The 24,570-nt window shown below is 40.8% G+C and overlaps 1 protein-coding gene across 1 annotated transcript in view; it reads left to right on the top strand.

The window, feature by feature from the left end:
• LOC115045525 (protein sidekick-1) overlaps positions 1 to 24,570 on the top strand; it is a 196,860-nt gene that overhangs the window by 63,632 nt on the left and 108,658 nt on the right. The window contains exons 2-4 of the mRNA XM_029505265.1: positions 9,438 to 9,594; positions 12,010 to 12,116; positions 13,637 to 13,784. Of these exons, the coding sequence (XP_029361125.1) occupies positions 9,438 to 9,594; positions 12,010 to 12,116; positions 13,637 to 13,784 (412 nt within the window). The remainder of the gene's footprint in view (positions 1 to 9,437; positions 9,595 to 12,009; positions 12,117 to 13,636; positions 13,785 to 24,570) is intronic.

The following is a 24,570-nucleotide window of genomic DNA, read 5'->3' as shown; positions in this document are numbered from 1 at the left end:
TGTTGTGTTTCTCTTTTTACTTGAGGAAAACGTTCTAACTTAGGAATTACTCATGTCTACATAGAATGCACTCATTCATTCTGGTAGTCTGTTTTCGCCTTTTCCTCCCTTCCTCTCCTCTGGGTTTAGTTCACATTTAAACCTCTGCAGTTCACATGGTTCATTTAGGTCACTTCACGTGAGAGTTGTGACATTCACATGAATAAAATTAGGAAGAGGTGTGAACCTTCTTCAGTGTTATGCATTCTAAGTGGCCGATAGCCTGAAATATTTAGACTACCTACTCAAAATGACCCAAAGGTGAGATGCCTTGAGAATATGGTGTCTTTTGCTTATGTCATGTGGATACTATAGATATACTTGGTATTTGGAACCCCCCCCAAATGCTCAATAAAAACTAAATACATAATAAATGCAGGGATGAGCATTCCTTTATGGTTACAAAATCTTTTGTAGTTTCTGTGGACAAGTTGTAAGCTGTGGCTCCCGTCCATGAAGCTAATATCAGCAGCACAGCAGCTCAAGAGACCGATACTACAACTGACATCACACACAGTGCATATCTTGGTAAACCAGAACCAGAGGACAGTTCTACGATGCACTCACCTTCGCTGTCTATCTTTTTGCTGGTCTCTTGTCTGCAGTTCCATTCAATTTCATTCAGAACTCCACATGGGAGAATGGACTGCTCCTTTTTCTCCCTCTGGTAATCCTTAAATTGGCACTATCTGTTAGCATGTGCAGGATTTAGTATCTCTCACCCCCATTGTACCTTCCCCCATCTTTCCTCTAGTCTTCTTCATTCCCTTGTCCCGTGGACAAGCTGGAAAAGTGCCATGTGTCTCCTATTTCCAGAGCCAGGACTGTGTAGGAACACTGGATTGTTTTTTTTCTGCATTCACAGAACAGAATGCTAACGAACCGTGAGGGATGTTCACTGAATCTGCCAAAGTGTTTCACCTTGAGTCACTCACACGTGATCTCAGTGACTCTCATGTTATTCACACCATGTGTGCATGAGTTTGCTAGTTTGTTATTAAATTCATTAGTCCAATAAATGTCAAAATATTATTCTAATGAATACTTCAAATGTTGCCTGATTCTCAAGCGGAGAAAGTTTTGTTAATTTTCAGTTGTTTCTTTTTGTTTGTTTTGTTTGAGATCTTTGGAGACTTTTGTGAGCAAAGAGCTGGACACAGATGGAGCCTCTGGATCCATAAACTTGAAAAAGTTGAGTGCAGAGTGAAAGAAAAAAGTGATGCACTGTTTAGGATGCTGCCCCAACTCTCCAGCTCCCTGTGTGTTTCCCCTCGTTCACCCTTAACTTCTCACCTCCCCTTCTTTGCTCAGGTGACCTTCTCCCTCTCCCTGTCCTCCTCTGGCTCCTGCACCCCCCTCCCCTTTCCCCCTGCCTGGTCTAGCAGGCTGTCACCGTGAAATTCTTGGTGCCGCGGTTTGGATCTCTGCCTTTAATAATGAATGAAAGGATACTATTCGTCAATCACTTGAATACCACATAGCCCACAATGCTCAAGGTCAGGACAGTGGCAGCTGTCAGAGGGGATGATGGCTTGCACAGACAGGTGTGTGGAAGGCGCCTTGCAGATGCACCTCACATATACGCAAAAAAGAGCACTTGAGCCTCACTAAAGGACGACCAGGTGAAAATTTGACAAAAATGGGGGCGGGGAAGAAAAGGAAGGATGCTTTTCATCTACAGTGTTTGGCTGAAAAGATTTGATGTGATGTAGAAGTTAAAACAAGACAGTGAACATAGTCAAAGCAGAAACCGTGAGAGGAAAAAACATACGGATGAATTCAGTTGTTTTTTTGGATTCTCTCATTATCCATGTGGATCTAGGTCACCTGTGTGTGTGTGCAGGTGAAGTCCAACAGCTGTAATGTGAAAGGGGGGTGGTGATCGTGTCACACATGTCCAGGACCAAATGGATATTGTCCCCAATCATGTAGACCACTTCACTCTGTCCTCTTCTATTTCCCTTCTTTTGATCTGTCTTTGAATGCAGCCCTGACTGAGTGGATTGGTAATATGTTTATGTTCATACAGGTTTATTTTTCTACCGATGGGGAGACAGTTTTTAATGAGGGGCTGTAATGAGGGAGTTGTAAAATCCTCAGGAAAAGATAGCAAGAGGAGGGAGTCTGGGGGATAAAAAGAAACTGCACACTACAAGAGAGGAATAATTATTGTCTGCGTGTGTTTGTGTGCCATTTTGAAGTATCAGAGTTTTCATAGTCACTTGTGTGCACAACTTTCTTTGGAGAGAGAGGAGCGTGCCATTTCAGCAGGAGGTATTTATTTCACCCCCCCACCCACCAACCCTCTCATTCACCTCCTTTCTCCTTGTGTCTGCCTGTCTGCTCATCAGGAGATAGAAGCTGACAGTTGTTTGAGTGTACGTGTGTTTTGCTGTGTGTGCGTCTCAGCAGATGTGCCCGGCAGTGTGGCCAACCTCTTAAATGTCACTGATCACAGTCTCTTCCGCCTGATTACTCCTCCCTCCTCCCTCATGGATCGCCCTACACAATTCCAGATATCATCTCTCCATCTCCCACTCAGGATCTACAATCCTTCTAGCCCATTTATTACCCCCTTTTTTTCCCCCACCCATCCAACTGCACTGCCATGTGTTGTGTAAAATTACGCTGTGTAATGTGCGTTATTTTACACAGCACATGAGTCTTAAAGAGTACACACACAGGCACACACAAAATCTAATGCACAAAAAACTAAAATTGCTTTGCTGCTTTCAAGCTGATTTTTGCAATTAAAATTGTAAATATCATATTAAGAATTGACATGTCAACTAGATGTCCATCACATAATACACTTACACACACACACACACACACACACACACACACACACACACACACACACACACATACACGTAGCTATACCGTACACACACATACTTACATTGGCATTAATTATTAAATGTGGCAGAAAGCAATAAACTGGAATTTTAAAACAACTGCTCAATCATAATTTTGCTTAACATCCTAGATTTGCTTCGGTTAATAGAACTACACACTGGCCAACACTAAATGGGCACAGGATCAGTTGGCAAATGACCAAAATCAATATAATAAAGTTTTAATTATTCACATTTGCACTTTGCATTTATGTATTTTGCACCTGCTACTATACATATTACTTGCACAACAAAATTTGAACCAAAGCTCAACCTGCTGAGGTTCTTTTTATCAGTTATCATGATTTTGTCAGTAGATGCAAATTCAAGTATGGTGAGTTTTTTTGAATGTATTTGAAAACCAGACTGTTCACTTCAGCATTTATGTGCTCATTTGTGTGTGTGTGTGTGTGTGTGTGTGTGTGTGTGTGTGTGTGTGTGTGTGTGTGTGTGTGTGTGTATCCATTTGTTGATGGCAGAGCCGACAAGTCTGCAGTTTTGGCGTCTGCCAATCAACACGTCAGGATCAGTTATTCATCTGTCAGTCCATCACAGACAGCTGTCAGTCAAACTTTGTAGAAACCATGATTGGTGCAGGCAAGGAAGGCGCTGGCAGCAGGGAACTGTGATTGGCTGTCAGAGCAGGAAGTGAGTTTGGGGAGGTGTAATCCGGTCTTCAGGGAGAGATGCGCAGTCTTGTAGGCAGTCTTACGTTCAGTAGTCAGTTAAAGTAGCTGCCAACATCCTGTCTGCCCCACCCAACATTCATTCCATTTAACAACTAATGAAGCAGAGGATACTTCTTGGTTCTTAGAGCTCTGTTCTGTACCTCCAGTCCAGTTCCCTGTGGACTCCTCGTCTTATAGTTCAACGGTGGGTCTGCTGTGGACGTGTGGGTTTGCATCAGAGCTGCTTTGATTTCATCAACAGATGAGGCAGCAGGTGTTTTCGCCCATATCACTAAATATATACCAATAGATATGGTTTCTAAAGATGCTTCCTATATTTCAATATGTGTATTGTTTACAGCATCTGTCACTGACTGATGTTCATCAGAATGCATCAATACATCAAATTTGTCCGCCATCTGAAGCTGTTCACCTCCATAGAATAACCTGAGAGCTGTAGAAATTTGAACCAGCCTTTCATGTGTTTCTCTGGATGCTCACTCTCTTTTCTGCATTCTGAGCAATTTTCATATTCTTTATTGCGGCTTTTTTTTTTTTTTTTACACTTTTGTTACAATCTTTTTGCACAAGAATAGATAATCAGTCTATTTTGTAGTTTAGATATTAATGTTGACAAAGACATTCATTGTTGGCATTCTTGGCACTTCTTCTGAGACTTGTATAAAAGTTATATTGATATCGGAATTACATCATATCAAATGATGATTTGAAATATATTGTTTCGCTTCTTGTAGCATAAAGTTCTTGGATTTTCGTTTTCCATCAGTTACATTGGAATTGTGAGAAAAAGGGACGAGAGGAATCAGTATAGCAGGTGACGACTGTTTCCTTGTTGGCAGATGAGTATCGTGATAAGACAGAACCTTTTGTGTGGACCAGCTGGTGTGGAAGACATAAAACCTGCCGCTGAATCAGTCTAATGGTCTGTTCTCTGATCCAGTCACTGACTCCTCTTTTCATTAAGATGATATTGCACATGCCTGGAGTTGTCAAAATTACCTCATAGGGGAAACAGTGGAAATTAGTTTAAGAACAGTGAAAAGCAGTCTGAAGCAGAGCTTTTTCATAATCCAGTTCATCAGCTTTCAGGTCAGAGCAACAACTCACCTGAAATTCACCTCACTCTCCTGAAGTCCAGTTTCCTCCAGCTCTCCCTGCAGACTTTGCACTTCTTACTGCATATTTCTCTCAATGCCCTATTTCAGTCAAATGCTGCATTTTACCTTGTTATCGTTCTTTTCTGTCCCCATTTCAGGGGAAATCATCAAGATAAATGGTTATTGATGGATGTCAGTCCTGAGTGGAATTTAAGATTGCTAATGATGCTCTACTAATAATACTCAGGTGCAGTGCCTGTTACTTCTTATTACTGTGATGTGTGCCCCTTTTCGACTGTTACCCAATTCTTTCTATCAGCTGTATTAGTGACAAGATTTTTGTATGTTTAAACTTGACTTCTGTGAACTATTCGATTGGGAAATGAAATCTAATTTTTCAGCCTCTCCGCTTACACTGTTCAATTAATTAGCTTTTTCCCCCAATCTTCATTTTCTGACTGGTAGCAGCACGCCAAAAAGCTCAACTCATAATTCTTCCTGTGGGCGCACACATTGTCAGTTAAATTAAATGTTTTTTAAATGCCTGTTGAAACAAGCGCAGACAGACTTATTAGATTAAAAAAGGAATAAAACTCATTTGCACCCCATAATCAAATAGACTGCTGTTACCACTGTTTGAAAAATGCTTAGCTATGCAACTTTTACTGACGTATTCATAGAAAATGACTGAGAGACTGATGTAGTTATTTTCCCCCCTTCAACTTCATGTGTCGAAAATGTAGTGTGAAGGGTGAGGGTGAGTGTGTGTGTGTGTGTGAGACACAAAGAGAGAGACAGGCTATCTGCGAATCAGTATTCATAGACTTTTGCCAGGCCTGTCTCACAGTAGGAGTTCAGCGTATGAAGATAAAGTGATTTTTCTTGAGTGAGTGACCCTAATTCTGACCTGACATCCATACACACTCGCACTGTAGACACATACACACAGTAGTATCCAATAATTAAATAGGCACAGCAGGAGTGAGAGATCAACTTTGGCTTCATTGCTGCACTCTCTCTTTGTGTGCTCTGAAATGCTTTTACACCACAGGCTTTTCTCCATATATCTGGAAGCAAACTGCACCACCTAAAGTTTTGTTTTGACTGCCAAAGGCAAACTGGACAAATTTCAAACATCCAACAGACACAATATAACAATCAACACCTTGAGCCATACTATTGGCCAGTGACCTCATGTTGAGCCAGAGAAAATTTCACACCTCACCACAGCTGTTGCAATGAGATTTTGAATTAATTTTGGAATGTTTAATGCAGCACAATGTAAGAGTAATGATCTTTACTGGCCCATTTGTAAAGGACAGGTCATTTAGGGCCTAATTTACACTCGTTGTGAAAATGCAGAGACAAAGTGGAAAGGAGATAGCAGGCAGGATAATGGTGGACGTACAGCCCTGGAGCAGTGACCCTGCTCCTCTTCTCCTCCTGTCCTTTCATCCCCATCTCCACCCTCCCTCCTCTATCATAGCGCTCATCTCCTGGCAAATTGAATTCCTCCCTTGTATCTGCCTAAGCAGCTTCATAAGCCCGACCTGAGAGCAGAGACGTACACGTTACAGCAGTTCAAGTGTGTGTTTACGTGTGCACACGTGCACGTCTCCTTCTTGAACGTTCCTCCATGATCTGGAGGCCAATATCCCTATTAGGCAATATTCTTCCCAAAGGGACAACAAAGAGAGGACCTTGAGCTGCCACACGCTTTGACAGAGAGGGACCAAGGGGCGAGAATAGAAGCAGGGAAGAGGAAAGGCACAGAAAACAGACAGACAGATGGGTGGAGGAACAGAGAGAAAGACAGATTAGGAAAGGGGAGACTGTGGGTGAGAGAGAGAGACACATGTTGACTCTGAGTGACAGAGAAACAGCAAGGGAGAAAGAGAGACAGATGACACTAGAGAATGAAAAATGCTGTTAGCTGACCTTGTCCCTCTCAGACGTGATGTTCTTTATCTCTATTTGTAGATCCTAATGGACTCTTTTAAAATGGAAGGAAGTGATTAAAGGGCCATGAGGAAAAGAGATGGGAGGCGCAACAAAACATTCATCTGAGCACAATAGGGAGTATATGGACAGTGTTAGATATGTGAGATGGAGAAACTGAAAGCAAAGAGGTACAAAATGTCCATTTCTTCTCTGTTTGTGTGGTCTGCAAAATGCAGACAACGGTATTCCTAATTGAGGGTCATTTCTGATAAGCTGCTATTGCAGTCTGAGCTGCTGTCTCTCTTTGTTACACACACGCAGGCAGGCAGGCAGGCACACAGGCAGGCAGAGGTGAGTTATGGTGCTGGTCAGCAGTATGACATTGGAGTCTGCATTGCCAGCCATCGTCTGTAGAAACGAAATATTCCAAATAAATCCTTATGCTCACATGCACACTCACACACAAGCACACACACAGAGAACTGCATATAAATCTATCGTAGATGGAACACTTCCCACTTACATGAAGCAGGCAGCTATCAATCCTGAGGAGAGAGGGAGAGGCGGAAACCGTTGAAAGCAGAGAAAGAGAGAGGGAGAGGCGGAAACCGTTGAAAGCAGAGAAAGAGAGAGGGAGAAGAAGGTGGCCCTGAGACATCCACAGGGACTACGGAATAAGGATAGAAACAGGAGACAATGGAGACAAAGTGACAGAGCTGGAGGGAAGGCAGAACTGAGAAAGTTGAAACGGCAGGGAGGAGAGAAGATTAAGTTGACAGGAGAAGGGGAGAGAAAGAAAGAATGTAAAACTCTGCCTTAGAGTTATAGTCCTGTCCATTCATACTGTAGCAAGCAGATAAGCCTGCCCTCCTTAACCCGCTTTGTGCGTGTGTGTGTGTGTGTGTGTGTAAATGGTTGATGGCTTTGAATAAATCTCATTGTCTGCATCCCCCTTCACCCTTACCCCACCCAAAGCCCATATGCAGATACAGATTTTTTTTTGAAGTGGATCCAGCTCTCTATCCTACTGTGTTTGTGTTGTGTTGTGCCAGGTGTGACAGAGTCTTCAGCTTTATGCCTCTTTGGTTATGTTGTAGTGAGCCAGCGTAGCCAAACGTTAAAGACTGAATGCCATCATGCAGCAGCTGCACCTGAGCCAGAGTAGATGCACCATGAGTGATAATACTCAGTTTCTCTATAGAGGAAAAGAATAGATGAGACTGCACAATTGTAGATATATATATATAAAGGTTGTGTGTCTAACTCCAGTGAGCAACTTTTTCATCATGTCTGTAGCTGCTTCTTCTGAAATGACAGGATGTGCAAACTCATTTCGACTCATCTGTTTGAAAGTAGACTGACTAGCGTTTAACCTTTGTCTTTATGCAAATCATTATTGTGAAATATGCACTGCCATTTGATGCACTTTACTTGATGCCAAAGACAACGCTGATACTGTGTGCAGATAGACGGGGTCAGGTCAAATTACATCCCGTAATTTTAAGGAGAAAATGTGATTGAACCTTTTTTCCGGACTGCTGGTGTACATCAGTGCTGGGAAACTGGATGGGTCGAGGCAATGATACACATCATCATGTAGGCTACTGAAGCTTGGGCTTACATACACTGCTGTAGGCATAAATGTTGTTGACATGTATCATCTACCGTGAATGTGTTTTTTTTTTTTTCCTGCTGCCAGGTATCATTTGAAATCAGTGATGATCTATGATATTGGATACCATCAAATATAGCAACGTCAGGCGGTGACTTGTAGTTACTGTTGTTATGAATGTCCATTTAAGATCAAGTCGATGGGAAAATGAGAGATCAGGAGTGGAAGATGAAACTTGTATTCAAGTCCTTATAGCCACAGTCTGCCAGAGGAGCAGAGGAGCAGCTTTAATAGAGTTCACTAATGGAGTGAGGATCTCCAGCCAGAGTCCTGGTGAATCCCACAGATGTGTTTAGTCAGATTTTTGGCTGCTCCATCGCATTAACATCTTGTCTCCGTACTTGTAACTACTGAAGGTTTGAATGAGAGAGGCAGAGGAAGGGTTGGAGGATGTGGCTGGAAAAGCAAGGCAGGAATATGTGTAAATAATAAAATGTTTTAAGTTGCTGCTTTGATACATGCTAAAGGTTGTGTTTGTATTTGCCTTGACATTTGCTAAATGGCAGTTCTGAACATCACTGCTGAATTTTTAGATTACAGTTTGAAGAGGAGATACATTATATTATAATAAACACGAAATCAGGTTTCTGCTATTAACATTCTTTGTGATGGCCAGACACAGCAAAACCTTTGCTGCCACAGCGGGAAACAAAAATAAATCAATCCAACAATCCATCATCTAAAACAACGCCTTGCTGACTCACTGGAAAGTCCAATTTTCACCTCGGCCCCACAGACACAGGCGACTGAATAACACTAGCTTAATGGCACTAATAGACTCTAAAGTCTTACATTTTCATTTAGCAGACGGTGCTCAACAGTACAGTATTACTACAGTATGACAATGTCATTTAGCTGCTCTCATAAGGCTGTCATAGAATGAGCTTATTCAGCATTTTTCAAAGAAAAGAAAAACAGATGATGTTGGTAAACAGAGCAGGCATTTAGTTAGATGAGGGGAGACAAACTTCTTGGTTGGTCCAGGAAACAAAGCAATAGAGGTTTTGTTTTTTTTTTTGTGGATGAATGCATCAATTTACTCTGTTGTTCAAGAATGGCTAATGCCAACTTTTTCCTTTTTGTGTCTCTTTTTGTCTATCAGAGGTGGCCCCTTCCCTGCGTGGGGGCGGATCAGGGCAGCAGGTGATGTTGGAGGGAAACCGTCTGGTGCTGACCTGTCTGGCCGGAGGCAGCTGGCCTCTGCAGTACCGGTGGACTCTCAACGGCAGCAACATCACTGACTGGACGCCACACTACAGGTCAGCTAACACCAACTGGCTGTGCCTGACTCTTTGTCATGGATCCCTCTGTTATCTCTAAGTGCACGTCTGTGCCTGATGGTCTGTCTGGCATCTTTTCTTCTGAGCCATGCCTGTAAGATGGAAAAACAGCTGCGGCAAAAAAAGCTGTGCCCATTAGTGATGGAGTGTGTTCAGGGAAGGTCAGAACATTTAGATAGCGGAACATGAAATTAATACAGTGGAAAGTGAGATTAATAATTACATTAGCACTATAAATATGTATGTGGGGAAAGAAGAGGAGAAGCAATCAATATGTCTGAGTTTCTGTCTCTGCTTTCCTCTCTGTACCTCGCTGCTTCTCTTCCTCTGCCACTCTCTTTCTGTCCCTGTGTGTGTTGGTAGGTAAGAGCGAAGCAATCCCTCTCGGCCAGACTGCAGCTGTGAAACAAAATTGTTTTTCGCATCATTCAGAAATAGAGGGAATCTCGGGAAAGAATGCACACTGAGGGAGGAAGAGGTTGAGCCAGCATTTTGTAGGCAGTCGTTGTTCAAGCCAGGAGGCGTTGTGTCACTCTGGACCGCTTTCAGTATTCTGGCTACATTAGTTTGGTGAGGCTGGGGCTATGTTGAATTGGCAGGCTGTGTGTGTGAGTGACCATCTGCAATTATAACCTGATTGTGTTATACTCGCTCAACTTCCACATTGATTAATTTTTTCCACTGTAACTTGATTGTAAGCAGGGTCAGTAGATACAACAGTTATCTCCTAATTGCACAGTTAGTGATTCAGACCTCAGCACCTTCTGCTTGTGTCGCAGCGTCCTTGAGCAAGACAATGAATCCCGCTTGGTCCTAACTGTTTGCCTTATTGCTTGCACAACAGCTCATTGCCACAAATGTGTGTGTTAGAAAGATTTTGGAAAGAAACTGAGTGAAAACACAATATGAATAAACAAAAATAAACAAAGAAATATCTTTTCCCCCAATCTGCTTTTAAATAATAGGCAGCTACTTTGATTATTAAAGCAGAAAGGCCAAATATTTGCAATGTATCCTCTACTATGTGAAGATTTGATATTCATTGTTGCAGATGAATGTTTGTGTGTTTTAAGATTGCTGTTCAGACAAAGCAAGATATCTAAGCACCTTACATTGAGCTGTTATGAAATATACTTCTAATAGGTTTGTTTTGTTTTGTTTTCTGTCTTTGATTATCAGATTAACTGCAAAAAATCTTTGTTGTTTTCAGTTCAATATCAGTTACATTTTATTGACTGAAATTTTGAAATTCATTTTGATTTTTCCACAAATCATAATAAAATCAAATCACATTATCATCATTTATATGACTGAACTGAAATTGTGACTCATATTGTAATCACTACATCTGCCCAAATGATATAGATGTGATTAATTTTTCACACCCTCCAGCCTACTTCATTAATTATATTTGAATAATTGGTTTAATTTGAAATAACGAGATGTATTGTTATGAATGCAGATTGATAGAGCATGCTGGGTTTGGTGTTTTTATGCTGTAAAATCTGTTAAAGCTGTTCTTGAGTTGTCCTGAGTCACACTGGGAATTTGACTTCACATGGAGAACTGTTTCAGAGAAATTGACTGAGAAATTATGGTATTGATTTGGGCCTCTCAACACCGAACTTTGTGTTGAGTGAGACAAATAAAACAAAAAAACAAAACTTGGAAATTCAAAAAATATTGTGCGGCCCACCGCATGCACTTGTTATAAATGTAATAGAACACAGGCAGAGAGAGAGATGTAGCGTCCAGTATCAAAATCTGTTTCCGGATGAGAGCTTCTGTGTAATGTGTCATTCCTGATTCAAATGGAATTGCGCGTGCGAGTCTTTGATGTATGTGTGTGTTTTTTAGAGTGTGGGTTTGTGTATGTTGGCAGCGTGCACTGACAGCCTGGGAGTTAAACACTTGGCTGTCCTGGTATTCATAATGAGCCCCAAAGCGATGTCCAGTTTTACTGTGTCTATCCTGTTTGTGTGCGTGCGTGTGTGCGCGTGTGTGTGTGTACATGTGTGTGTTTGCCTTGTGTGGCACCAACCTAGATCCTATGCCAAGCTTCCCATTAGTGAAGCACAGTCCATTAAAGCCCCATTAACAACCCCTCTTAGAACGAAAAAAGCATGCACACAGTGGAAAGCATTCTCATACACAGCACAGCAACACACAATACACCGTACACATGCACCTTCTGTTTTTGGGAAGCTTTGACTAGTCGAAGCCCAATCTATTCTCTTATCAGGGTCATTCAAGTGAACTGCACAGGAGAGCACACATATGGACTTTCCTTCCCTTCTGTGTCGCTGGTCTCTAAACATCACTCCTCCACCCAAATATACAACTTTAAACTGACACACACCTTCACGACCACCTTTTCTGTGTGTCCATCTCCAGGTTGTCTGTCCAGTCTCTGAAACGGACTGATGCTGGCCTGTATCAGTGCATGGTGAGGAACAGGATGGGAGCAGTAATACACAGAAGAACTGAGGTGCAAGTGGCCTGTGAGTACACATCCACACACACACATTGGCAAAAGGTGTAGACACCATTATAATCATGCTGGTACAGGAGCTGTTTTAATGACACTGAGGAAAACTTAAAAGGGGCATGGAGTCAAGCAGCTTCTCTTTTAAAGTCCAGCAGAAATAATTTTCTTAGAAATTTTGTGTCAACTTTTATTTTTCTTTTGGGCAATATTTTATTATTATTCAAAGGAAAGAGAAAAAAGGCCTTTGGATTTGGATTTCTCCTTTCTCATTATGAATCGCACGCTAGCTGGAATTTGTATTCAACATTTTAAAAAGTATCCACACAAATAAATTGCACAAATGTTTCCCTGAAACAATATATTTAGAAACAGTGATTTACAAGCTACATGTTAGAGATACAGATTTACAAGTTAAAATGAAATTGATCAGAACAAACAGAAATCTGAGCAGGCCATTTTGACAGTGCTGATATTTTAGGGAACAGAGAATAGGCCAAAGTGGAGGAATCTGGCATAACTCTTTGAGGACATAGATTTTGACAACATGTCAGGTTTATCCTCTGAGCCTCCCTTCAGTGGAATCTGTAATTTAGTTTTCCTTTCATACCTCTTTCTGAAAAAGTGAAACATGTTCCTGGGGTTTACTTTCCATAATATGAGTCATTAAAAAAGTACAACTTCCATCAACCTGCTGTGGATAAATAGATCATTGTATCTTTGGCATTTTTTCATGTCTGTTAGATCCACTAGTACCTTTCAGCGTTGTGTCTCCAGGTAATCTCTGCTGTCTGAAGCTTCTACAATGTGCAGTACTTTTCTCCTGCCGTTATCACGGACATGTCTAAACTAACTGCACGATCCCTCAACTCACCCATGAAGTCACTTCATCTGTCAAGCTGTGACATTTATCCCACAGAGATCCAGGGAAAAAAGAAAATTGTGTCCACCAAAAGCTGCTATATTATATAAGCCGAGATATTACAATGTTTTCCAAGCAATTATCAGCCATATCCGAATTAAGTAAATCTGTCTATCACTCCATCCATCCATTCAACTAATTAACTAACTAACACGAAGTGAGCTGCACAACACACTGTTGAGGCAGAAAGGTTTTGGTCCAAATCTGTGTTTTTGGCACAAATGGCTGTCTTTGAATGAGTCTTCATGACTCTGGAACAGACCCAGGAAGTTCAGGTTATTACACCCTGCACTTAAGTCCTCACTGTTCAAGTATCAACTGCTACACAGAAAAGGTTTGCAGACGGGTCTCTAGAAGAAATAGTTTGTACTTGTTGTGCAGTTAGCGACCAAGCTTTTCCCCTTTCCAATCAATAACTGAATGATATTTAATCCAAAGAACAGCCGAGTGACAGTAAGCAGCACAGTAAAGAGAAAATGTCTCTGATGACTTACTTTGTGACATCTACCATGTTAATATTATTACCAACAAACCAAACAACACACTTCTGTTTTGACCCAATGTAACTTTTTTTTTGGCATCTATACTAACGTCATTCCTGATCTTTTCTCCAGTTTTGGGGAACTTTTCCACTGAGGAGCAGAGGAAGACTGTGACTCAGGGCAGAGCAGCTATCATCAGCCCGCCACCTCTTACTTCTTTCCCCCGACCCTTAGTCACATGGTTCAAAGATGGACAGAAGATCATCCCCAACAACCGAATGTAGGTGTCTCTTTCACTCTTATTCTCTCTCTTGAACACACTCACATTTATATACTGGCCTGAGGAACAGAATGAAATGTGTGTTTATAGATAGATAAAACTTTATTTTACCGTTTTTTATCTCAGCGTTGTGTTTTTAATTAATGTGCTCTAGGAGGACAAAAATTCTTTTTAATCCAAAGCTCAGCAATTGTGAGGAATAGTAAGTCACTTAGATAAGTGACCTTCTTCATCAGACATTTGTACAACAGTCTTCATACATTTTTGGGACAAGATGAAATTCATGTTTCAATGCATCACATCTAAAAGATTATTTAGTAATTTTAGGTGTACTGGAAATCTTCTTTATGTTAATTGTTCAGCAGAGATATGAGGATCTGTGGATGTGTTGTGTAAGCTGTGTTTCACAGCCTCTTGCTTAATGCACTTGTCTGGCTCCTTATGAAATACTTATGATTTGCATATTGCTCCTTAGCTGCTACAGCTATTCTGTCAGTATTGTTGTTTTGAAAAATGTTCAAATTCTGTATTAATAATGTAATTAGTCAGAGAAAGCTGAGAACTGCGATTTGTTGTGACAGGTTTTCAGTTTGCTATGGATGAACTTAAATCATTAAAGAAATGTACCTTTTTCAGTTTACTCAGTAAAAAAGCTGTGGAGAAACAGATCTTCAGCATTTTCATCAGCCTGCTTTCACTCTGAGATAACTAACTCGCCATTAAGAGCACTAACTGCTCCCCTATGTGTTATTGAATGGAATTGTCAGTGGCCTTGGTGTAGACATAAATGGTCAGACAGCACATTTTCACTCCTTTAATAGCAATCACCTCTTTGAAATACTTTTGAAATACTTTGTGAAAGAGGCTTTCTCTCCTCTGACCAGACCATGCACGTGCCAGTGCTGCATTCATGAATGCAGTGAGTGTAAGCACACCATCGGCTGCCTGGTCAAGAATTGGACTTCACACTGGCCATTCAAAATTATCTAAAATTATCTAATGCGAACTGTTCCAATGACGCCATCCATTAAGAACAGCTTTCCACAATACTCAGTTTCTATTCACAGTATTACTATCTCCAGTATCTAGCAGTAACATTTACTGCAGAAGTTAATAGCACAATGTGAGACAGAAATGCATTGCATCTGATGCACTGATCTACTCTCATTCCTGTAATCATCATTAAAATTAAAGGACTTGGAGTGTTTGTATGGACAGAGACCTGGCTGCTTTTCTTGCTGCTCTCCAATACATGTCCAATACATGTACACCCAACACATCTGCCTGGTAACCTAAAGATGCTCTTTAAAAATGATAATACTTCATAAAAAGATGTGTAACATGTTTTACCCCTCCCCTTACACCTTTTAAAATTAATATGGTGACATTTACTCAATATTGGTAGCATTCATTCTTTTGCTATTTCCTTCATCTTAGCAGCCACTGTACAGTTAGAGTACTTTGGCATTGCTCTCTTGCTTTGTGTCTTTTGTATCCTGAAGTTATCTTGAATGGTGATTTGTTTCAACATCAACAAAGGATTGTCTGTTTATTTCAACTACAACAATGTCTGTTCCTAGAATCTGCCCAACTACTGCTAATTTTGAATTTATAAATACATTTTTTCGCCCACCTGACTGAACACCACTAAAAAAAAAAGGCCTTTGACTTGCTGTGTTTGGTCACACCTTGCATATGTCCACGAGGAAAAAAGATATCAAGAAAGACACGCTGCCCAATCCAGCTAAAAACTAGCTTTATGTCCAGCCTTGTTATTTTATGATCATTTGTCATTAGTTCCCATCAACTTTGACTTTGCTTTTTTAGTTTGAATGAACATGGGAAAGGACTCTCCTGCTAACTTAATTGGCCTTCACTGAGTGTGACTTAATGGCCTGCAATTATTTTGCTGCTCAAGACACAGCATACATTGAAATGTTCAGAGTATCACCACTGCAGTGCTTTAGCCTTCTTAAACCTAGCTCCCTGCTGCTATCCATTAAAAACAGAAAACAGTAAGTCCTTTGTTCTGCTTACTTTAACTAATTGTTTTTCCTGACTAAAGCCCATTTGAACATGACCGAAAAACTTCCATAACTTGGAAGATAAAGTTTCTGCAAGAGGAGTGCTGTTTCTGTGGTCACCTTCACCTTTTCTCAAAATCACACATCCACAGTAAGAGCTCTTCTGTCATCAATGCTTGTTATTGAAATAAAAAAATGAATATGTGACCAACATCATATTTATATGAACTAAAAAAATGCTTCCTTTCACATCCAGCTTGTGGATAGTTGTTAATGCAGCACTGATGGCAGGGTATGAAAATCATTCAGAACACATTGCCAGTTCCCTTTGTAAAATTTGGCCACTAATAAGTCCAGGTGCATGTCCAGGCATACAGATTTACTGCAGACTTGGGGCATGGTTGAAAATAAGTAGCCTTTCTATATCAAAAGCTTAATGAAAATTCGTAGCTGCACAAAAGGTCACATACAGGCTGAAAAAACATCTTTCATGGAGAGGAACAGGACACCGTCGCCATTTGAACATGGGCATCATGTGCGACCATCCAACTAACGCTTTTGAAAGAATGTACTGGCACCTTGCCAACACTGGTACCTAATCTTGCTTTACGACTGACATGGAGCTGTGATTCATTACTCTTCCTGGAGTTACTCACGATATATTATCATACACATTATTCATCTATTCTAAATTGAGCCTGACTGGAGTGGAAATCTTAGCAGTAACTGTTGATCCTTGTTCATATGAGCATAAAGGACAAAGTCATATGAAATATCGATCCTGATCTTATGTGATCTGTTTAGCAGGATCAGTGTCAACTTTATTGCACATTAAAAAAGCAGAAATATTATGTTAAGGGGAAGGGGCCTGTTCTGGAAGCTCCACACAAAAAACCAGACTAAGACAAGAATCAGCAGACAGATTAGTTGTCATGTAATTATGGCAAAGGATCAAAACATGAAATGAATAGTGATAACATAAAATAATGCATGCTGAGTTGGAGCTGATGTAGCTGCAGAGAGTGCAGAGTAAGCACTAACGTAGTAGTTGCTGAGGTAGGTTAGCAGAGCATTTAAAACACAATATGATTTGACAGTGAAGAATTGGCTGTCACAGTTTGGCAGGTGATAACATTGTGTCCAAACCTGTAACTAATGTAGCTTCGTTAGCTCCGTTCCTCTTTTCCCATAATTTGATTATGGTGAAGAGTCTTAGCATTTAATTATTGAGATAACTCATTAAATTCTCAGGTTACATCAGCTATTTAATGCAATCAAAATTGTTTCATCTGAATACAGCACTACCTCCAGCAAAGTCACAAAAATGTTATGGATTGTTGTGAAGTACAATGTTTGTGACAGTCTTAGAAGAGAAACTGGAGAATTGTTTGACACCGTGCAGATCTCAACCCTTCATGTAGGAGGCATTTTGTTTAGACCATGGACGATGTTATGCAGAAAGGGAAACATGTCACCTCTAATATTTGATATAAATCATTCGTCCACCTTCTCTTTAAGTCTATGCCTGGTCCATGACAATGAAGGAGTAAAACCAAGAGATTCAGTCAGTCAGTATTTCATATGAAACACAACTCTGACAGACAGCTGGCACAGCCACCAATCAGACCATTCAATTAATCCAAAGGAAAATTCCACGCTAAAACCTTCAACAGCTGATTACAGGCTCCCATTTGTGAGTAGACAGAGTAGACTTTGATAAAACTGCCCGTCATATGTGGCGCAGTCAACCTAAATTTAGCCAGCAATGCAGTGAGATGAACATAGTGGTTGTTTTTACTGAATAAAGACTGTCTTCGTAAGAAGTTAGTAACATTTTTTGGTATTCATTCAGTTGGCCTGGGAAATTAAGGTTGTATAAAGATCTTTAAAATTGAAATTGTAAATTGAAATTGTTCGTATTCATCTAGCTGTCAGCACATGCACTGCAAATACTCACAGCACAACTGAATATCGACGTGCTCCAAATACTGACAATTTTTGTTGGGATTGAAAAAGGGAATAATCATGATTCAACCGACCCCATGGTGAAGACGTTTATTTTTGCACCATTTCCTGCTGTGATCGCTTTCAGAGCACAAACACATTAAACAGAGGTGTCACCTAGCCACCTCTGCGCGGTAATGCTAGAAACATAGAAGCAACACTGCACTTGCAAGGGCGAGCTGCAGCCCCAACACAAGTTTTAAAAACACAATCACAGGATAAAGCATTTCACAGCTCCAGCTCCAACACATTAAAGGAGCCAAAGAACCAAGCTGAGGAGCGACAAATTCATTTCAGTCTGCGTGGCAGCTAGCAGCACAGTCTCTTTCACCTCTGTGTGTGTGTGTGTGTGTGTCTGTGTGTGTCTGTGTGTGTCTGTGTGTGTCTGTGTGTGTCTGTGTGTGTGTACCCTGTAACTATCTGTTGTGATATTGTCCCTGAAGTTCTGTGTGATGTCTCAGTGCTGGCAAAGGCTTCAGTCACCCTTTTTTTTTTAGCAGGTTAACCTGCATGTTTGAAAAACCTCCACTTACACTAGTTATTTTGTCTGTAATGTGTAATGTACGAAAAGGTTCCTTTGTTGTATTGTGGGTGTTTGAAACACATGTATTGTCTAATAGATTCATTTGTTTATTTTTTTCGTATGGGTGAATGGTAGAATTATTTTGAAAGGGGAAGTTGAACTTTTGATCACAGCAATTTTCTTTCATCCTTTTAATTAAGCTTTTTTTCTCTTTTGGTTTTTCATTTTTTTAATTGCTTTTAGTGTATTTGTTGTTATGCAGTTTTGTTTTGCATGTTGGGTCTAATGGTCCTTATGGCTGATAAAACCAAACCTTCACAATGGGCAAACTTTAATGAATAAAATCAACTTAATGAGTAGTTAAATTATAACCCTTTAATCAACCTTTAATAATAGTTATATCCAAACAGCAGTTCATGTTTTAGTCCATAACACCTATTCACACTGCATTTTGGATGGCACTGTGCAGCTGCTAGAGAAAAAAGTTAATTGAATAAAAGACACAAATTGAGAAGTTTCTGAGAAGCCTTCTCTCCCCATTGATTTCTTTATCACAAAGTGTGCTGCACTCTTCAGCACAGTGGCATTGGCAGATTGTTTTGGTCCAAGAAGACCTGATTGGTTTGCAACTTTTGAGCAGGGAGTTATTGTAAACTTCAAGCTTGTTGCACCAGCACCTGTATCCATGGCAACAAGATAAAAATGGCAGTTGGTTCTGTCACTTGTGGAGTCAGTATATTTTGTAATAAAGAAGTAATTTCAAAGATATTAATAGGTAGCTAAAATGCATGTCGTAACATTTCATTCTCAACCCACCATATTTTTCTGTTTCTGCTCGTTCCGAAAAATTAAACGCACTTGTACAGTGACAGGAAGACTTGGATGATACTGCCTTATTTTCTGGTATTAATACAGTCTAGATTAAAAAAGTATCTCTGCGTTGAGATGAAATATTCTGATTTGTGTGCAGTCCACATATATTCACCAAGTTGAAGATTCATGCATAATTCTTACTTTGAACCCTCACAGAACAGACTAATTTGCACCTTTCTGCACAGCTTCTCTCTTTCCTCAACAAGGCATGTCTTCCTCTGCCGTTCCTCCTCTCACCTCCCTGCTCTGTCTCTCACTCAAGATTATTCTCCACTCTGTTGTTCTTTCCGATGGTTCCTACTTTCTGTCTCTTTTAGTCATTATTATTACCATACATTGTGTTCCTGCATAAACTCTTGAACTGCTGACTGCTGTGGTGCGTGCACATACACGCACGCACGCGCACACACACACACACACACACACACACACACACACACACAGACGCAATCTGTCTCTGTAGGCCAGTATCAGTTGCGTCTACCTGGCTTGAGTGTCTCTGTGTGCACTCATGCGTATCAAAGCCAGTGCACTGAATATTTGCACGGCTCTGTGTGTGTAATGGTGTGTGGATGTGTCCGTGTTTGTGTGCGAGGTTACGCTGGCTGATCCTGCGGTCCGGTGAGACAGGGCCAGATGGTGCCTGGCGGTTGGCTGTCTTCTTGGTGACCGAGCTGATGATGTCGTTTATGAAGTTTATTGATCCGATATGCATCACTCCCTGAATCCCCCGCCCTATCCCGCTGTCTGTCTTTCTGCCTGTCCCACTGCTCTGCTCTCAATTTATGTCCATGTGCTTCCTCCAGTCGCCACTCTGCATATCCAGCACACACAGTCTCCATCTACCCTACCCCCCCCCCTCCCACACACACACACACACACACACACACACACACGCACGCACACACACAAACACATCTTGTATGTCTATGGACATTCCCCAACTCCCCAGCCCTCAAAATACTGGCCAGCAAAGAACTTACAAGCTGTCACTTTCCACACTCTCTAATCTAATGGAGCCCTGACTCTGTGCCCCTTCCATCTTCCTCCTTCATGCTGCTCTGCCATCTTTCTGATTTGCTACCTCTCCCTTTCCCCACATAAAATGTTTTTCTTCCCTTCATCCTTCCATTTTCACATGGACTGTGAATTTAAGACATATTGAGTCTGTTTTGGTCTCTGCTGTCCGGCAGCAGTCAAAACAGCTTTTGAAACAGTGCTGTCACTTCGGTGCTGCTGATATATATTTTTAGCGATGACCTGCAGTCCAGGTCGAGAAGAGCTTACTGCTGCTTTTAATTAGCTCTGAGGCCTGTGGCAGATGGACGTGAAATGATTCAGATAGCCAGCAGCTTCAAGAGGACAGCCAGGCTACAGAGAATTAGAACACTCCTTTCTTCTTCCATGGGGGACACAGGGAACCAGACTGATCAAATAAAGGCAGTGATCTATGCAGAAGCATGGCTGGGAGGGCAGTGAATATTTTTCAGTTTCTTGTTGTTGCTGAGTTGAGTGGTGCGGATGGCACTGTTGTCACAGGTGGTCAGTGTCAGTCCTCGGCCTGATGAGATACATTTGTCCTCGCAGACCTGGCCTAAACAGCCATATGCTGTAGGTGTGTGTCTTGACGTTCATTCATTTTAATTTGTCAAACACCACTTTAACACAGGTAACAGAGGGAGCCATTCATTATTTTGCCCCTATCCATCACACATGCTCAGCTGAGGTCTGAACAGAAGGAACTTTCTCGCTGTATGAACTTTGTGAGCAGATGTTGTGTGTGTTTGTGTCTGCTAGTGTGTACACACATACCTGTGTATTAGACAAACAACAATTAAGAAAAAGCCGGGATGTGTAGACTTAAATCATACCCCATCCGGTGGAAAAACAACCGACCATTTCAAAAGTCTTCCATCCACAACAGCCCTGCCGCAGTTCATAATGACTCATTTTCTCACGGTAGCCAAAGGGGAGGATCAAAGTGCCTGAAAAAGAGGTAGAAGTAGACATGAAAAAAAAAAAAAGGTTACAGGAAGTGAATATAGAGTAAAGAGTTTAAGCTCATCTGAATCCATTGTGTCTGGAACTTAATCTCTGGAGCCACCAGAAGCTTAGATACTGTATGTGACTTTCCTCTCAATTAAATGATTTAGTTACTTTTGGGATTATAAAAAATCCCAGACATGTGAGATATTAGGATGTATGACTGCAGTAGGCATAGCCATGTGCCACGGTGGTGTCTACTTAGTGTATATTGTATTGAACAATCTTGTGTTTCTCTCTTTCTTAAGAGATGGGTTCAAAGTATGTACCAGTTCAGCCATCATTTGTCAAGGTCTGCCTATCGTTTGTGTACGAGGCTGAAGAACTAGATTCTAGTTGCCTTGTATCAGCTGCAAAAACACCCACCTGATGAATGAAGCTTTGCAATCTTTCTTCAATCACCACCTAAATGGCATCACTTTACCCTTACCTTGCATCTATGTGAACAAATCAGATTTTCTTGGCAACAAATGTCCATATATGTCTTATTTGACATCTTTGTTTTAATACTGACAATTTCATAGAAAATGTTAGGTTCATACTCTTTTTTTTTTTTTTTTTTTTCCCTTTTTGAACTAGGCTGCTGGTGTCTTTAAATAATTGTACTAACCTTGCTGTTTTAATTGACAGTTCCAATAATGTTTTTTGTGAGTACAGCTACAATTTGTTGTCTCCCGAAATGGAACAAGAGGAAATATCCATTGTACTTATGTCAGTTACCTGAACAAGACATGTTAATTGCCTTATTATCACTAATAGCACTAGGCATTAGCTGAAAGGTACACTAATGTAATGTGAGGGAACAAACTATTTCCAATTGAACATGTCTACATTGAATAATTATGGAGAAAAAAAATAAGGCCGGACGTAAAGCAACATGAATCCTTTTTTTGACGCCTGCCTGAACTTCATATTTTCCAGTTTACCTCTCATCCCATTCCACATCTGTGCTCCTCTCTCCCCCCCCCCCTTCTGCCCATCCTGTTCCATAATTGAATTGCTCCTTTGGTCCTCTAATGTGGCGGCAAATAACAGAATGAAAATTCTCCACTGTAAACTCTTCCATTTCCACTTCAATATCCCACCTCTCTACATTTCAATGGACATATGTCTCTTTCTCTGTCTCTCCCTTGTTTGTGTTTCATTCTCACCCTTGCTTTCACTTTGTCGTTCTTTCTTGTCAGTGTTGGCAGTTGTTGATCCCAGTTCAAAGGAGAAATTGTAATCCTGGTATTCCTCCCTTCACCTCCAGCTCACCTTAGCTCTTGAAATGGAAATTCTGCAGAGATTTGGATAGAAGTTTAAGATTGTGCCAAGGACGTGGACTGATGGTGTTTCAGTGTTGGTATAATCTTGCTGTTTGGTGCTTTTTAGAAATAATTATTGCCCAGTGGAACTAATTGGCTTAATGGGCGCATGAGAGCAGCAAAGGCTGAAGCCAATGCACTTCAGCATGAGAGACTCAAATTAAAAGTTACGCATTTACGTTTTGCAGAAGAATCTACTGCAAAACAATCTGAGCAGCATTCTGATCTAAAAGTTTGACTTGGTTCGCCTTTTTCTTGTATTGTTAATCAATGTTGTATTGAATTGCTTTTCGTGTTTGGTGTTTATTATGGGCGTCATGAAGGCTCCGTGGAATGCAATGTGATTCAAATAGGGAATAAAACAATATCAGCATTCAGAGCCCAACCTAAGAACCACATGCATGAACGTCAAGTCTTACTGAATCAGCAACATGAAAACAGGTGCTCAATACACTGCTCACGATCTGACAGCTTAATACCTTCGCCTTAACTCCTCATCTTAGCTTGCACTCTGAGCCTCTGCAGCAGTTCTTGTGGCTGTACGCTACATTCAGACCTGACATTGACTTCAGACGATCGATGATGATGCTAGGGTGTCCTTTTGTTTAGTTTTGTTTTTAATTACATATTTTCCTTTGTCAGTTGGCCCGGTCCCAGAGCATGAATCCTTAATGGTGGACATTGGGAGAGCTAATGTGAGAGACAGTTACAGTAAAAACTAAATGTAGTTTTGATGTTCCAATGGCCCGCTGCGATTTCTCCTAATACTCCAAATGGACAGTTTGACAGTGGATGATCTCTGCGCTTCATCAGCAGTGCTCATAATTTTCCACCCTTAGAACAAGTGAGCTGAATCTGCAACACTGGCAACATTTCACTGGCAGAATGTAACCTTAATTTAGGAGGTCTCATTAAGAAACACCTACTTGTGTGGAGAAGAAGTTTGTCCTGTTTGAACTGCCACAAATTATCAAAGTTTTGTGGCCTGATCATTTCTGCTGGACTGACTGGTTCGAGTTTATTTTTCCGTTGCCTTGAAGAAGATTGCAGCTCTTTTCCTCCTCTTCAGCAGCACCTCTCCAAGTGCACTGCACGCCGCAGTGTACCGCATGACCACATTGGTGCTCGCAAGAAAAAGGTGTTTCCTGTGAAAACACCTGCCAGAGTTATACAGACTGTGAGGTTACAGTGACTTCACAACACATTAATATAATTTGATGTCACTCGTCAGCTGTCAGCCAAATGGCTGATGAATGAGCGACTGAAGGGGAGGAAAGTATGAAGCAGCTGATGCTAATCCACTAATGTACAACTTCAGTATTCTGTTAATGCAAACTTTCTCTCGTCTTTCAAACTAAAAGTGTTTCATTGCACTCAAAGCAACATGCCCTCATCACCTTAGAATCTTGGAGCATTTTGATGCATGGCTGTCCTTAAGCCCTCAGTCTGAACACCCACTTAGTAAATATGTTCATGACCTACCAGTCTCCTTCGGGGCACAATGTGTCCCTTGATACAGTTGGAACTCTAAATAAATTGCCAGCAGAGAGTTTCAAAATGGGTCTTGAGGTTACTAAGCTGTAATTGGAGAATTTAATATTCTGAAAACTCTGATTTTGTTTTGGCAATAAGGTTAAAATGTTAGTGTCTTCAAATTGAATATGTGTATGTGTCTTTGTGTTTACATACAGCATATCTGAGCTAATATGCATAATGTATTCAGTATTCATTTAGTTTACTAACCATTTGTCTACATTTGTAATCAACACTGTACATAATTGGAGAAAGGATTTTCTCACAGTTGACTCAGGCTTTTTCTTTTTTTTTTTATCTCCTTCTCTTTGTGTCTAATTTAGGTCCAGTGTCATACATTTTATCTGCTGAGAGACTGGTTGTTGTTAAAAATTGGCTGGAGGCAACTTCTTGTTCTACCACCACACTATTATGCATGAATTTTGCAGTAAAGAAATCAGATGACTTGTTTAATTTTTAATATTATCACTGTACTGCAT

Source organism: Echeneis naucrates, chromosome 1 (assembly GCF_900963305.1).
Source record: "Echeneis naucrates chromosome 1, fEcheNa1.1, whole genome shotgun sequence".
NCBI classification, from domain to species: Eukaryota; Metazoa; Chordata; class Actinopteri; order Carangiformes; family Echeneidae; genus Echeneis; species Echeneis naucrates.
The sequence above is the reverse complement of the archived record's forward strand: the minus strand, read 5'-3'. Positions and strand labels throughout refer to the sequence as shown.